The sequence below is a fragment of the Rhipicephalus sanguineus genome, chromosome 1 (genome assembly GCF_013339695.2).
Source record: "Rhipicephalus sanguineus isolate Rsan-2018 chromosome 1, BIME_Rsan_1.4, whole genome shotgun sequence".
NCBI lineage: Eukaryota > Metazoa > Arthropoda > Arachnida > Ixodida > Ixodidae > Rhipicephalus > Rhipicephalus sanguineus.
Window position 1 is genome coordinate 214874238 of NC_051176.1, and position 13347 is coordinate 214887584.

Sequence of the window (13347 nt, forward strand, 5' to 3'; positions counted from 1 at the left end):
TGTAATTGTTTAGTTTTTCTCTTTCCTCTGGACTGTGCCTTCTCAGAAATAAACCTTGTCATTTTTCATCTTGTCATTTGAACCAACCACTACTCTCTTATATCTCTTACCATAAATGTTACAATTTTTACTATTAGAGACCTGGATGATGTAAGCAGTTTTGATTAGGTAGGATCATGCTGAGAAGCGATGCCCGGATGTTCTTTGTGACAGTTATTTGATAATCTTTAGTAACAATCTTCTTGACTCTGTGATGTGTCCCCTTGCACAGCACCCAGGTTTTGCTACGTCTGTGGCAGACAGGCTACACAAGAGTGTTGGGAATGCTTTCGAGCAGATGTGGGCCTTGAATGCACCAGTTACTGTGACAGCTGCAGCAAAACAGTAAGTGCACCTGTGTTCGCATTACACCCTTCAAGCGGCACAAAAGAAAATTACCAGTTTATTAGGGGTGTGTGCGAATATTCGAACTTTCGAATATTTTTCGAATAGTGTTTTCGATTCGCACCGGAATTTGACTATTCGAAGTATTTGAACTTCCGGAAGATAAATACAGTCAACATCCGAATTTTTGGACTCCCTAGGACTGCGAATTTGTTCAAAAAATCGGGCAGTCCGAAAACGTGAATTTGTGCTCAAGCAGTGAAATCGCCACAGCCACGTCCAAAATAGTTTTAATGCCTCACGGTGCACTTATCAGGCATTTTGGTGCGTTCCTAGGCCCTCATGAATACATTCGGTACCTGCCGCAAACACCGCTTGACTACGTGCCAACCGCCATTTGCAAATTAGTGTCTCGTGATGAGCGCTGCTGATACCAGCAAAGCGCGAAATAGGTTACGGCTCTGTCGCATGGAGCGTTTGGAAATGATGACGCGGAACACGAAAGACTGTGGCGGAAGAGAGGACGACTCGTCCAGCTTTCCCCGATGTGTGCATGTGCACACGCATCACCGAATCTCCGCCGGTACGCAGCATTTGCTGCCGCATGAAGCCTATTGTTCCTAGTGTGCAGCACGACGGCAACTACGCTGACGCCATCACTGCCGGGGCGCTTGCTGTACCGTATGCACGCATTTGTTATGAAAGTGTTCGTGATGCCCACTCCGTCCCCGACCACACAAGGTCGCAGTGATAGTGAGCTGCTTAGGTTCGTGAAGGCAACGTGTCTCTGCGGCGCACTTAGCGGTCTCGCACAAAGAGGCAGCATGAACGGCAGCGCGACGCATACCACTACGCTAGGTCACGTGCACTACTGAGCAGTTAGCTGAAGATGCTTATCATGAGGGTTGTCAGCGATTAAGCTGTACTGACGCGTTTGCCGCCTGCCGCTATCACATATCCGTGCATTTTCGGTGCTTATCTGTAAAGACATCGCCGCACCGGCTGTACTGCGCCAAAACAGTAACCCCCTCCAGATTTTCGATATGCTTCACCCCATCACACTCTGGCATTGCGGCAAAGCTGCCTATCAAACTCTGCTACTGCCACAAATGGATCGACTAACAAATGCGCTAGTTTGAACCTACGAGATGAGAGATGCGGCAGAGGTGGGGGCATTAATTAAGGCCGTTTCCGACCTGAAATTTGGGCAGGAAGTCTGAAAAATCGGACGCCAAAGATTTTCAGCATTCGAAATTTCAGATGTACTTACACATATTGTCGTCTACGGGGCTGATTAGGAACTCCGGACTCGAAGGGAGCGCGCCCTTGTCCGCCACATCAGTTGGGCCTCCACAGAAGTTGAAGGAGGATGAGAGGTTGAGGAAATAGCGTCTCTTCCTTTCACGTGTAACGTGTTGGCGACACCACTTTGGTTGCGCCAAATCATGTAAATAAATACAGTTCGGCCTCTGCATTGCCTCATTCTTGATAAGAGAACTAAGGAACACCACCCCTCCAGTGCTTCACCAACCTAGCCCAAATAAACATTTTCATGTTGCTATCTCATAAGAATATGCTTAGGGATCCTCTCCAACATTTTTTCTGTAATTTCGCTTTAAAGTATTAGAAAAATATTTGATTCGATTCGCACTCAAACTTTAATATTCGAATTCACTTTGCACCCATAATTTTGCTATTCGCACAGGTCTACTATTTATACCTCATTTATTTGCTTCTTAAATTTTGGATCCCAATTCCCAACACACTGCTATGTAGGTTTTGTTTAAATGCATTTCTCTAAAAATGGGGAGTAAAAAATGCCCATTTGTACTTGCTGTATTCTAAGTGATATGAAAATAAAAGGCAATTGTGAGCAAGGTGTTGTTGATATTTATGTGCACAGGCGCTACCAGAACAGCGGGCACCTTTGGTGTGGGTTGATGTCATAATGTTGCCTTAGCCAACTAGCTGGCTAACAGTACCAATAATGTAGAAGGACAAAAAGACACCTATGCATGAAGCATAGGTTTCTAATTCTTGTAGATTCTGGTGCTGTATGCACAAGAGACTGTGCTAATATGTGCTTGAGGCATGTCTTGTATAAAGCTGTTGATCACAGTGGCAGCTGGTTTGTTGTACCATTACCAAAAATAGTGCGAAAAAAAAAAAAAAAACTGTCGATACAAGAAGAACAGGCATGACCAAGCGTTGTCTGCTCTTGTCTCATTGTTTTTTCATGCTGTTTCGAGTAATGAAAACTTGGTCAACAAAATATGACTGTATCTAGCAGTCACATGCATGTTATTGATTTATGGCTTGTAGTGCATGCTAGTGCAGTTGCCAGCAGTCTCATCTTGTATGCTGTATAGATTGATCGTGGACTTTGGCTGAATGGTGCATTAGCAGTATACATATATATACTATATCATATGTAGAATGTTAAAATTTGATTTAGTGCTCTTGTAATTGTGTTTACATCTTAGCTGTGTATGTCTGCGGATTTTGACCAGTGAAATGTGGATGTCTACTGAACCATTGTGAACAAGTGGCAGATAAACCAAATAACTTAAGAAATGAAGATAAATGAGGACAATACATTAAAAGTGTGAAAAAAAACTAACTGTAGCTGGCTTGTATATGCGAAAAAAAAGGAAGCAGTCTATAATTACTTATTAGATAAAGCACTGAACTCACTGGGGAATAACTGAAACTTTCAACACGTTAAGTATGATGAAAGCTAAGCAAAGCAGTATTATGGCTTTTTTTTTTTTGCAACTTTATGTATACACACAAAAAAGATCCCTGGAGAAATTCACTTGGGAAAAGATTTGTGTGATAATGCAATCTTATAATAACATTGTAACTTAGGGGGGTATGTTAGGGTAGATCGACTAAAAAGCGATTTTTTTATTTCATTACTGAACACTCATACACACGCTGAGGAGCAAAACCATGCATTGGCAAGCGTGTAGGAGTGCTCCAAGCCCTTTAAAAATGGCGTCAAAGACCGTGCCTCCTAAGGGATACATGGGCTCTTTCCCAACATTGTTTCTGCATGTATGCATTTTTTTTATAACTATAGCTAGATCGGTTGAATATATTCACTTCCTACCATTTTCATACTTTTTGATCACAATTTTCCCACCAAAATGCTTTTTTAGTGTAATTAATGCTGTACATTGTGAGCATGTTCCGCGCGTGTTTTTAAACATAAAATCGTGCTTTTTTTACGATCAGTTTTTTGAAAATTTTCCAAACTTGATGTACCTTTTCTGGAAAACTATCTGACCAATTGCGCTCAAGTTTTCTAAGATTATATGTAAATCCCTTCCAAATAGTCCGAACCTAAAATGAAAAACTATTTAAAGGGACACTAAAGGCAAATATTTAGTCGACGTTGATTGTTGCAATACCGTTGCAGAAACCTTGTAGTGCTTGTTTCGTGCCAAGGAAATGCTTATTTTGAAAGAAAATCACGTTTTAGTGGTCCGCACAGCGTTAGCGCACTTCAAATCACCCACCTCAACGGGTGATTTGAAATGCGCACGGCAACTGCTTCTGACGTAGCAGTTGCCGTGCCCAGTGTTGCTCGCCTTTACTGCACGCCCACCGAAGCTACGGTTCCTTGCGCAACAGCGGCCATCAACCTTGCCAATACGCAGCCACGAGCCACTCCGAAACTGTATAGTTCACTGTAACAGAGCTTAGCTTGGCCAGCAGCAGCAGCAGTAGAGTATGGACAGGGCGAAAATAGCGAGAGCCAAGCACACGCAGCAGTATGCGATACCGAAACTACCACTGAGACGCACAGCTCGGGAAAAACGGAACTTTTGAACCACTCTCAGTTCCCCATGGTAGCGCCAAGAGGTTCTTTTTTCCATGAATCAAACAGAAACGAACAAGCAGCATTTTATTACATCTTGTGATGCACGGAAGGTTCTTTTTTTATTGCAACTAGTTTGATTAGTAGTGGTTAATTGTACTCCGGACTCTTTGATGACATCGGGATCATTTCCAAAATGTACCACTTGTGGCGCACATCGTGTCCTACATTTACCTTAATTTCCCGATTACTAGAGCACTGCTGTTGATACCATTGACGTTTTAGACGTTCTCACACATTGACGTTTCACTCTGACTTAAATTGCTATTTGCCTTTAGTGTCCCTTTAAGTTATAATTCAGAAAAAAAAAAGATTAATAGGAAAGCGTCCCCCATGGCATGTGACAAGTGAGGACAATATATTTTTTTTTTTGGTGAGATAAATGTAGGAGCCCATCTTTATAGGTTGGGATTAATGCCAATATTATGTTGAATAAGCGTGCCAAATTTCACGGTGATAGTGCTTTTCGTTTTTGAGAAGAGGTCATCTAATTTTGTGCACCAGTCTGAAATTTGGTACTCATTTAGAAGCAAGTAAGAAAAGCTACAGGGTCAAAATTGCACATACTGAAGGCCACAAGCTCTCCTATTGAGCACGGAAAATTTTACAACAAAATAAGGTACAGTTCCTGAGATATAAAGCTGAAACCAGGACAACCTGTTTACCCTACCATACCCCTTAAGTAAAGTAAATTGGTGAATAGCTGCTTAAGAAGACACTGTTCTGGCAAAACAGCATAAAAATTCGAGAAATATGTTTAAAGATTTTTTTCTTTAGAAAGTGCACCCGTCAATGTATTGTCCCGTCTTTTTACAGGTTCATCAACATCAAGACCGAATCGACCATAAGCAGACTGCCTTGAGTGACGAGTCTTATGGAGAGGATGCACCACCTCTCAGAAAGTTTATGGACCTGTTTGCAGTTGTCTGCATTGAAACAAGCCATTATGTCTGCTTTGTGAAATGTCCTGAGGGCAAGAACACCTGGTGCTTTTTCGACAGCATGGCTGACCGTGAGGGTTAGTGCGTTTACAAGTTATCTAATTCTATTTGCTGATTTTGCGACTGGTGTATGGCATCCCAGATGAACAAAGAGGATGCCTGTATTACTGCTTGTGGTTATGAAGAGTGTGTGGAACATCTGACTTCACAGTGGACAATTGAACTTGAACCATGAGAAAAATACAGGCTGAGAAGATGGGAGAGGGGAAAGTTGCAATAAAATAAATGTGAAGAAAACGGGAAAAAGTGATAAAGGGGACATTCTTATAAATACATGACCATAAGTAATCAAAATAAACAAATATGTGCGCAGCTGCAATTCACAATGTGGCGCTGTGCTCTGTCATTCAGCCATGCAGTGTTATGTGCATGCCAGGCCATTCTTCAATTACGCCACCAGGCCGCCATGAGCCTTTATGGGACCGCATGGTGCTTTGGGGAAATAGCAATGCAGTCTCAGAGTCTGTCGTGAACTCCAAGTTCATGGAAGTAGACAGGAGTCTTGAGATGTGCAGTGTTGTGGGCTGGGCAGAGTAGCATCAGATGTAGGCTTTTGCATGCTTAACAATAGAGGCAAGCACTGGTTCTAGTGAGGCATAGTTGCTGTTAGAGGTTGCCATTCTACATATGGCCTTTGCGCAGGTATAGCACAATGGCTCATCACTGGTATGTGAACCCTCTGTTGCTGATGAGCTTTGGTTAGCTCACTTAAGCAATATAGTCCAATGGATGTTTGGCATAAAGTATCACCTTGCGTGCATTTGTCAGCGGTAACAACTCAAGAGCTTGGTGGGAACGCATTTGCCATAGCCACAAGACAGCCTCCTTATTTCCAGCAATGCCCCCCTATGACTGGGAAACCACTGGAATGAAAGGCTCACTTCCTTGTTGCTGAATGTCACGGTGTCATGGCAGATGGTGTTGAGTAGGTAGATGTTCCACTGCTTGAAGCCTGATGAGTGCAAAATGGAGACTTTTATTAACAACCATTTCTTTGGCAGTTGTCGAAGTTCTGGCAGAAGGTCGAAGTTCATGCTAAATACCATGAGCTCGCAATGGAGAAGTAATTTAATTTTATCGCAGTAGATATCATCACTTTATCACTCCAGGCACAAATTCAGTGTCGTCGTTATGGTGATATTCCATATGAAGTCCAGGTGCGATAAGGTCCTATCACATGTAGTGCCTAATATGCTGTGGGGGTGGCAAAGCATGCAAGGCCGCATTGAGAAGGATGGTGACTTTATGCATACTGTTTCCCTGCATGCATGCATGAAGAAGGGGTGGAGCTTGTTTTTTCCCTTCTACTCGGCCTACTATGTGTAGCTGAGCTTGGCCAGGCTGAGCGAGCCAAAATGGCTGGTTGCTTCATGTGCACTGTCTCCCCATGTACAGCTTCTAGCAAAAGTTTGCAGGACGCGTAATTTTCAAGCAAGCTATATTCCCACCATGCCTGGGAACATTACCTCAGATTAAATGTTCGATTCTCTAGTAGTTCTTGTGAACTATTCCGTTAACGGCTGGATTAAAGGCTTCATGCACTAACTGAGCAGAAATTCATGTTTGCAGGGAAGACCATGTCCTATAAGCTTTTGCTGCCAGATGTACGTAGTGTTGAAGGTCGCATTAATTTTTGGAGACTCAGATACAGGCAGTATGATGCGTTCACTCACTGCTGTCTGCGCCGAACTGTTCAGTGCACCAGCGTAATAGCAGCGAGTGTTTACGGTTATCAGTTGCGATGTGTTCATGTTTCCATTTGTGTATATGGCCTCATTCTTGTTAATTTAATTAGTAAGCACATGTTTACTGTTATGTATGCATGCAGCCAACAAATATGTGAATCTTTCTTTGTGTATTTTCGATCAGCTTACAGTGCAAAAACGACGAGGACAGAGACCAAGAATGCGACGACACGAGCGCTGACTCTCAACTAAGGTTTATTGGAAGGAAGGGCCCGAATAAATACATACAGAGGTCAACCGGCTATCAACCGTGCACGTGTGCGTGTGCATCAGAGTCATCCCGGTGATAACCAAATTACTCAGGGCACGTGGAACCCCTACGTGCTTCAAAAAACATACATAAACCAGACGCACTTACAAACAAATGTGTGACGCCATCTAATCCGGCGCCAGTGAAGACAAATTTCGATTAAGAAACTGCACTTCCTTTTCGCTGAGGGCAACCGACGGATGACTTATGCACCTTTCACCTTCCCTGGCAATGAACAAGGCCTCCATAATCTCCCTCGTGTTCTGATTCTTTTCGCTGAGGTTGCCCTCAGCGAAAAGGAAGTGCAGTTTCTTAATCGAAATTTGTCTTCACTGGCGCCGGATTAGATGGCGTCACACATTTGTTTGTAAGTGCGTCTTGTTTATGTATGTTTTTTGAAGCACGTAGGAGTTCCACGTGCCCTGAGTAATTTGGTTATCACCGGGATGACTCTGATGCACACGCACACGTGCACGGTTGATAGCTGGTTGACCTCTATATGTATTTATTCGTGCCCTTCCTTCCAATAAACCTTAGTTGAGAGTCAGCGCTCGTGTCATTGCATTCTTGGTCTCTGTCCTCATCGTTTTTGCGCTGTAAGCTGATCGAAAATGAACTATAACCAACTAGCCCAGATTTCCCTTCTTGTTCTGTTTCTTTGTGTAGTTGTACACTACATTGCTATTTGCTATGAACGCTTCGCCTCTCAGTTGAAACATTGATATTTTTTTAACGAGCCTCTAGCAATGTTTATTGGCATCGAAACCATCAAGCTCTGTAAAATTTATTTTAGAAAGCTGGAGAGAATGGCTTTTCTGAAGTGTATGAATTTTTGGATACAAATTGAATAGTTCTTTATGCTTGATTTGTGTTTGATTTGCTATTCAGATTTTTGTTGAATATTTGTTTTTGTTAAAATGTTATTGGAGTCTTGAGGAAAAGATCAATGCAAGTGTGGAGTGTTCTGAAGGATTCTGCTGCAGGAGAGCCACAGCTCTTGCTCAGTGACTCCACTACTCGAGTGCATGGGGCAGATATCTTGTGCCTAATAATTTGCTGTCATTAAATGAGAATGCCTCACTTTTTGGAAGTGTTATACAAGCTTGTTCTGTGGGTTTTGATAATGAAATTTATTATTTGAACAGTTGCACCTTATTTGAATCCTTTTAAAACAATATTTGGTGCTATAGTATTGGCAGTTCTGGCCTATCATTGACCACGACTTGCTATCATTGTCTTGGTTAACGAGATAATCAGAGTAGTTAATCACTTACAAGCTCCCCTTGTCACCAGATGTCCACTTGTGAACAGCACTGCATGCATGTATGAAATATTATGTAAGCCTTATTTTTTCCTATATTACCATAAGCTTTATAGTCATCTTTAGGCTTGTGCAAATAGCATATTTTAAGTTCGAAGCGAATAGGGATTTGGTCAAATAATTTCGAATCGAATTTGAATAGTACGTATCACATATTATTAAGAAGAATGAGCATAGTTGTCATGACCCAACTAACCTGCACATTATCTTTTTTTTAATTGAAACAAGGCATGTGCAAATGTCATTCTTTTTGGTTCAAAGAAAGTGGAAGCAACTTTGAATAGTAGCAGGATTTCACTTTCGCTATAATGCAAGTGATAACCTCTAAAATATGTTACGTTTTAAAGTTTACTACACTTAGAGCATATAAGCCGGTATAACAAGCTTTTAAATTTAAAAAATGATGAATCAGTGTGAGGGTAATATGTTCATTTAAGGGGGGACGTGGCACTTCAAAATTGTTTATTTCTTGATCGATTGTGATGAAACTTTATAATTTTGGGTATATTTATGTGCGGATTTCAAATATACAATTATTTTTCTAGTATATTAAGTAGTTTTTAAAATACAAAATATTTGTGTGCCTTTTGGGGAGCAAGATTTTTTCTAAACTGAGAGAGTTACAAAGTAAATCAGCATATCACAATAACTGGGAATCAGAACTGAGTACAGTACTACAACAAAAATGGATGTTCTAAACCCATTATAACAAAAGTTTCGGTGTGTTGAACATTCGCGAATGAAATCTCAGCTTGAAATTGACACACTCGTAAATGTTTAACATACCATAACTTTTGTGCAAATGGATTTAGAACATCAATTTTTGTTGCACTGCGCACAGTTCTGATTCCAGATTATTGCATGTGCTGATTTACTTTGTAACTCTCTCTGCTCAGAAAAAATCTTGCTCCCCAAGAGGCACAGAAATATTTTGTATTTTAAAAACTACTCATTATACTAGAAAAATAATTGCATATTTTAAATCAGCACACAAATATACACAAAATTATACAGTTTCATCACAATCGATCAAGAAATAAGAATATTTTAAGAGCAGTGTACCCCCTTAATAACCTTAAAGTGGGGCTTCGCGGCAGTGCGGATTTTTTCTGGAAAGGTGTATTCACGGTATAGCACTCCTCCACTGCAGTGAAACCACCTTTACAGGGGGCTTACATGCGACTAATATACACCTATTCTTTCATTTCGAATACTTCGAGATTTCCAATAATTTAAATTTGAATTTAAGCGAATTTGAATACAGTAATATTCGTTCGAATATTCGAAATGCTCGAATATTCGCACAAGCCTAGTCATCTTATTAAGGAATGGGAACATATTCCATATTTATATTTGTTACAGTTCAAAGATTGCAACGTTCGAACCCCCCTAGTTTTTGAAGTCGAGCCGCATTGTTGGAGTAGAACTATATTCTGATCAAGATTGCACATTTTCAAGGAAATAGACGTGTAATGAAAAGGTGGTCAGTAAGAGCAGTATCGTATCCCTGTTAGGTGCCTAGTTTATTCAATCCGTTAAAAATGTAGTTTCACCGCATTTCCTGCATCTTTCCAAATAATACAAAACAAACAGCCGGAGAAAGAAGAATTTAAGAATTTTCACTCCTTCAGTGAATACTGTCAAGTTGACAGAATGGTAGCATCATGTATGAGAACATAAACTATTTCATGTCTAGCTTACTTGGAAAGAAGCTATTTAGCAAATGGAAAAGTATGCCTGGTAAAAAAATAGTGAAATAAGTGCACATGCCATACGACAACATAATGAAACTGCGTGCAGACTCCCAGCCATCAACATTCCTACTTGTTTTACTAAAATGTTTTGTGCTTAGTATTCAGCCTTGCAACACAAGTCCAGTCAAATGTTTCAAGTTGTATGCAATGTGTTTTTAAGATTATTTTCATCGTGTCTTTTGCTTTTTATGCACTACCTTGGTTTGCACAAATGTGTACACAATGCCTGAAGAGGATGTCTGAGAGACAGATTTTCAGCTAAAAGTTACGAAGTACTATATGGTTCAAGCTAGTGGTCTTAGTAATTGTGTCTGAAAGGGTAGAACAGATTTGCGTAATCACTGATTATCGTTGAACACGTTCACATCACCCATTATTTCAGCCTCTTTTTTAATTATTGGTTCTCCTAGCAGAGGCTCGCTGTAATTGGTTTAACAAACCAGTTGCTGCGATCGGTCTAGTAGAAGCACAGCTGCAATGCTCTTCACTCAACATGGGCATCATCAAAGTTAGTAAATAAGTACTAGTTTGACATTCTGTGCGCCTTTACCTTTTGGACAGCATTTGAATAGGATTGAATTTCTCGTATAAACACCACTACCACCACCACTTTTGTAGTTCCCAATCCTTGGGTGCTACAAGAATTTGTTCTTTGGAATATTTAGAATTTGTTAGACTTTAACCACATTTTGTGTAGGCCAGTGACTTTAATAAGAAATTGATATTTCATAGCCCTTAAAGTTGGCTGTGATACAACACAACAGTATTATTGTCGTCTATTATTGCCCCTAACATTTTACAAGGTTGGTGACTGAACGTTACTGGAACATCCAGAACATAAGGGTGTGCCCATAAGTTGGTAGGATGGATATGTAATTAGCATGTCCATCAAGCAGTCCGCTAAGTCAATTCATGTGAAATCTTCATTGAGTATAACACCATATTGTTAAGTGTGTGGCCCTTTAACTGCTTCCTGATACACCATTGTTGGTCCTGTTTTTTGTAATGTGTGGCTGGAACTGGTGAATTAATTTTTGATAAAAGACCATTAAGAAACTTGATGTATCATAATAGACTGCACAAAAAAATGTCACTTATATTGTCCCCCCCCCCCTTTTGTGTGTGTGTGTGTGTGTGTGTGCGCGCGTGCGTGCGCACATAGTGATATACAGGGTGCCCCTGTCATCTCTAGCCAAGATTTAAAAATATGCTGAGACACACTATGATGACGTGACCAAGTGCATATTACTGACTATTGCATGGAGTAAGTCACTATTTTTGTGTTCTGCTTAATTGCTTAATTAGGCAAGATTAATTAAGCAACTTTTTAAGCAACGAAGCTGAGCAAAAAATTCCAATGCGAAAGTTACAAATCGATTTGCAAAACGTCCGATTATACAGTTTCTAACTTTCTATCTTAAGCATGAGTGTTTTTCTGCTTACTACAGAGGCTCGCGAAATCCAAAAAACATACCACCAAATAAATGTGCTGTGATCATGGGCGTACGGAGGGGGGTGCAAGGGGGGGCAGCTGCCCCCCCTTGGAATTTCGGATAATATTTTTCTATGCAGTTGCGATAAGCTACACAGCTTGATTAGTACACTCAGGTCCTAGCCTTCAGGTTGGCCATTCAATTTCGCGCGTTACAAACTACTGACTAATCTTGCCTGCCATGTCACGGCAGTTAAAGAAAGGCTGCCAGTGCTGAATGCCCCCGCCCCCCCTTGCATATGCACCCCCCTGCAAAAAGTTCTGTGGACGCCCTTGGCCGTGATTGCAGTGCTCCCTAACATTCCGTGTACAAACAATATTCTTCCCTCGCTGTGATTCATGACAGCAGTAAGCAGACACAGCAGTTATCGCTTGTGCAGCTGCAAGCAACAGGTGCGTCAACACATAACCACCACCATCATTGCTGCCCTGTTGCCTTTTAAGCAGCAGCACACCTGGACAAATGCTATGGTGGTTTGCACGTGGAACATCAGGGAGCACTGCAATCGCGACATGCATAGGTGCGGAAGCGAGCATGTCTTGGTATTTTTTGTATTTTGCAGATATCTGTAGTAAGCGGAAAAGCACAAATACTTCATAGATAGAAAGTCAGAAACTGCGAAGTTAGACGTTTAGCAAACCGACCTACAGCTTTCTCAAAGTGAAGGGTTCCAGTACAATACAACGCGAGTACAAGAGGAGAGGCCAGCCTTTGTCCTGTGCGTCTCTCTTCCTTCACTTTGTCATCATGTGCAAACTGGCACAGAAAACCACACTGCTATACAACATTCTCATTGGGATTTTTTGCTCAGCTTCATTGCTTCAAGAATTAGTTAATTAATCTTGCCTGATTAACCAACTAAGCTGAACACAAACAAAATGCTGTGACTTACTCCATGCAATAGTCAGCAACATGCACATGGTCGTATCGTCATAGAGTGCATCGACATATCTTAAACTCTCGCTAGAGTTAGCTGGGGCACCCTATATAGCTCTTCAAGCATTCATAGATTGGATGAGTAAGTAATCAGGCGCAAGTTCTTTTGTCGCCCTTAGTAAAGTCTTGCATTTTTTCTAACTGTTTCAATGTACTTGACCTAATTGCACAGGAGGAGAGGATGGGCACAACATCCCCAAAGTGGACAGCTTCGAAGATGCTGACACCTGGTTTGGACCAAAGGGCCTAGAAAAATTACGTAACATCTCTTCATCTGATAAGAGCAAGTTACTTCCTAGCAAGGCACGCAGGTTGCTTTGCGATGCCTACATGTGCATGTATCTGGACAAATTTGCCAGGCAGTACAATTGATGCATACTGGTTAAGCTTCAAACAACAGCAGTCATGTATAAGAGACATGTTTGTGTACTGTGAACAGTTGAATGATTTAATATTGTAATTATTAAATGATTTTAAAACTGCTCCAAGCCTTCTCATTTTTGAATCTCTGGTTTGTCAGTTACCACTTGGCACTGCCTTCTGCATGTAACTAAACATACATATAACAGCACAGTCCTGT

At 41.1% G+C, this 13347-nt stretch overlaps 1 protein-coding gene across 6 annotated transcripts in view; it reads left to right on the forward strand.

The window, feature by feature from the left end:
- The window catches only part of LOC119407328 (ubiquitin carboxyl-terminal hydrolase CYLD), a 98173-nt gene extending 84923 nt beyond the window's left edge, over positions 1–13250 (forward strand). For all 6 annotated transcript variants that reach the window (XM_049419315.1, XM_037642087.2, XM_037642091.2 and 3 more), the window contains 3 exons: positions 272–384; positions 5084–5285; positions 12940–13250. In XM_049419315.1, coding sequence (XP_049275272.1) covers positions 272–384; positions 5084–5285; positions 12940–13139 — 515 coding nt within the window. In that variant the 3' untranslated portion in view covers positions 13140–13250. The remainder of the gene's footprint in view (positions 1–271; positions 385–5083; positions 5286–12939) is intronic.
- The last annotated feature ends 97 nt before the right edge of the window (positions 13251–13347 follow it).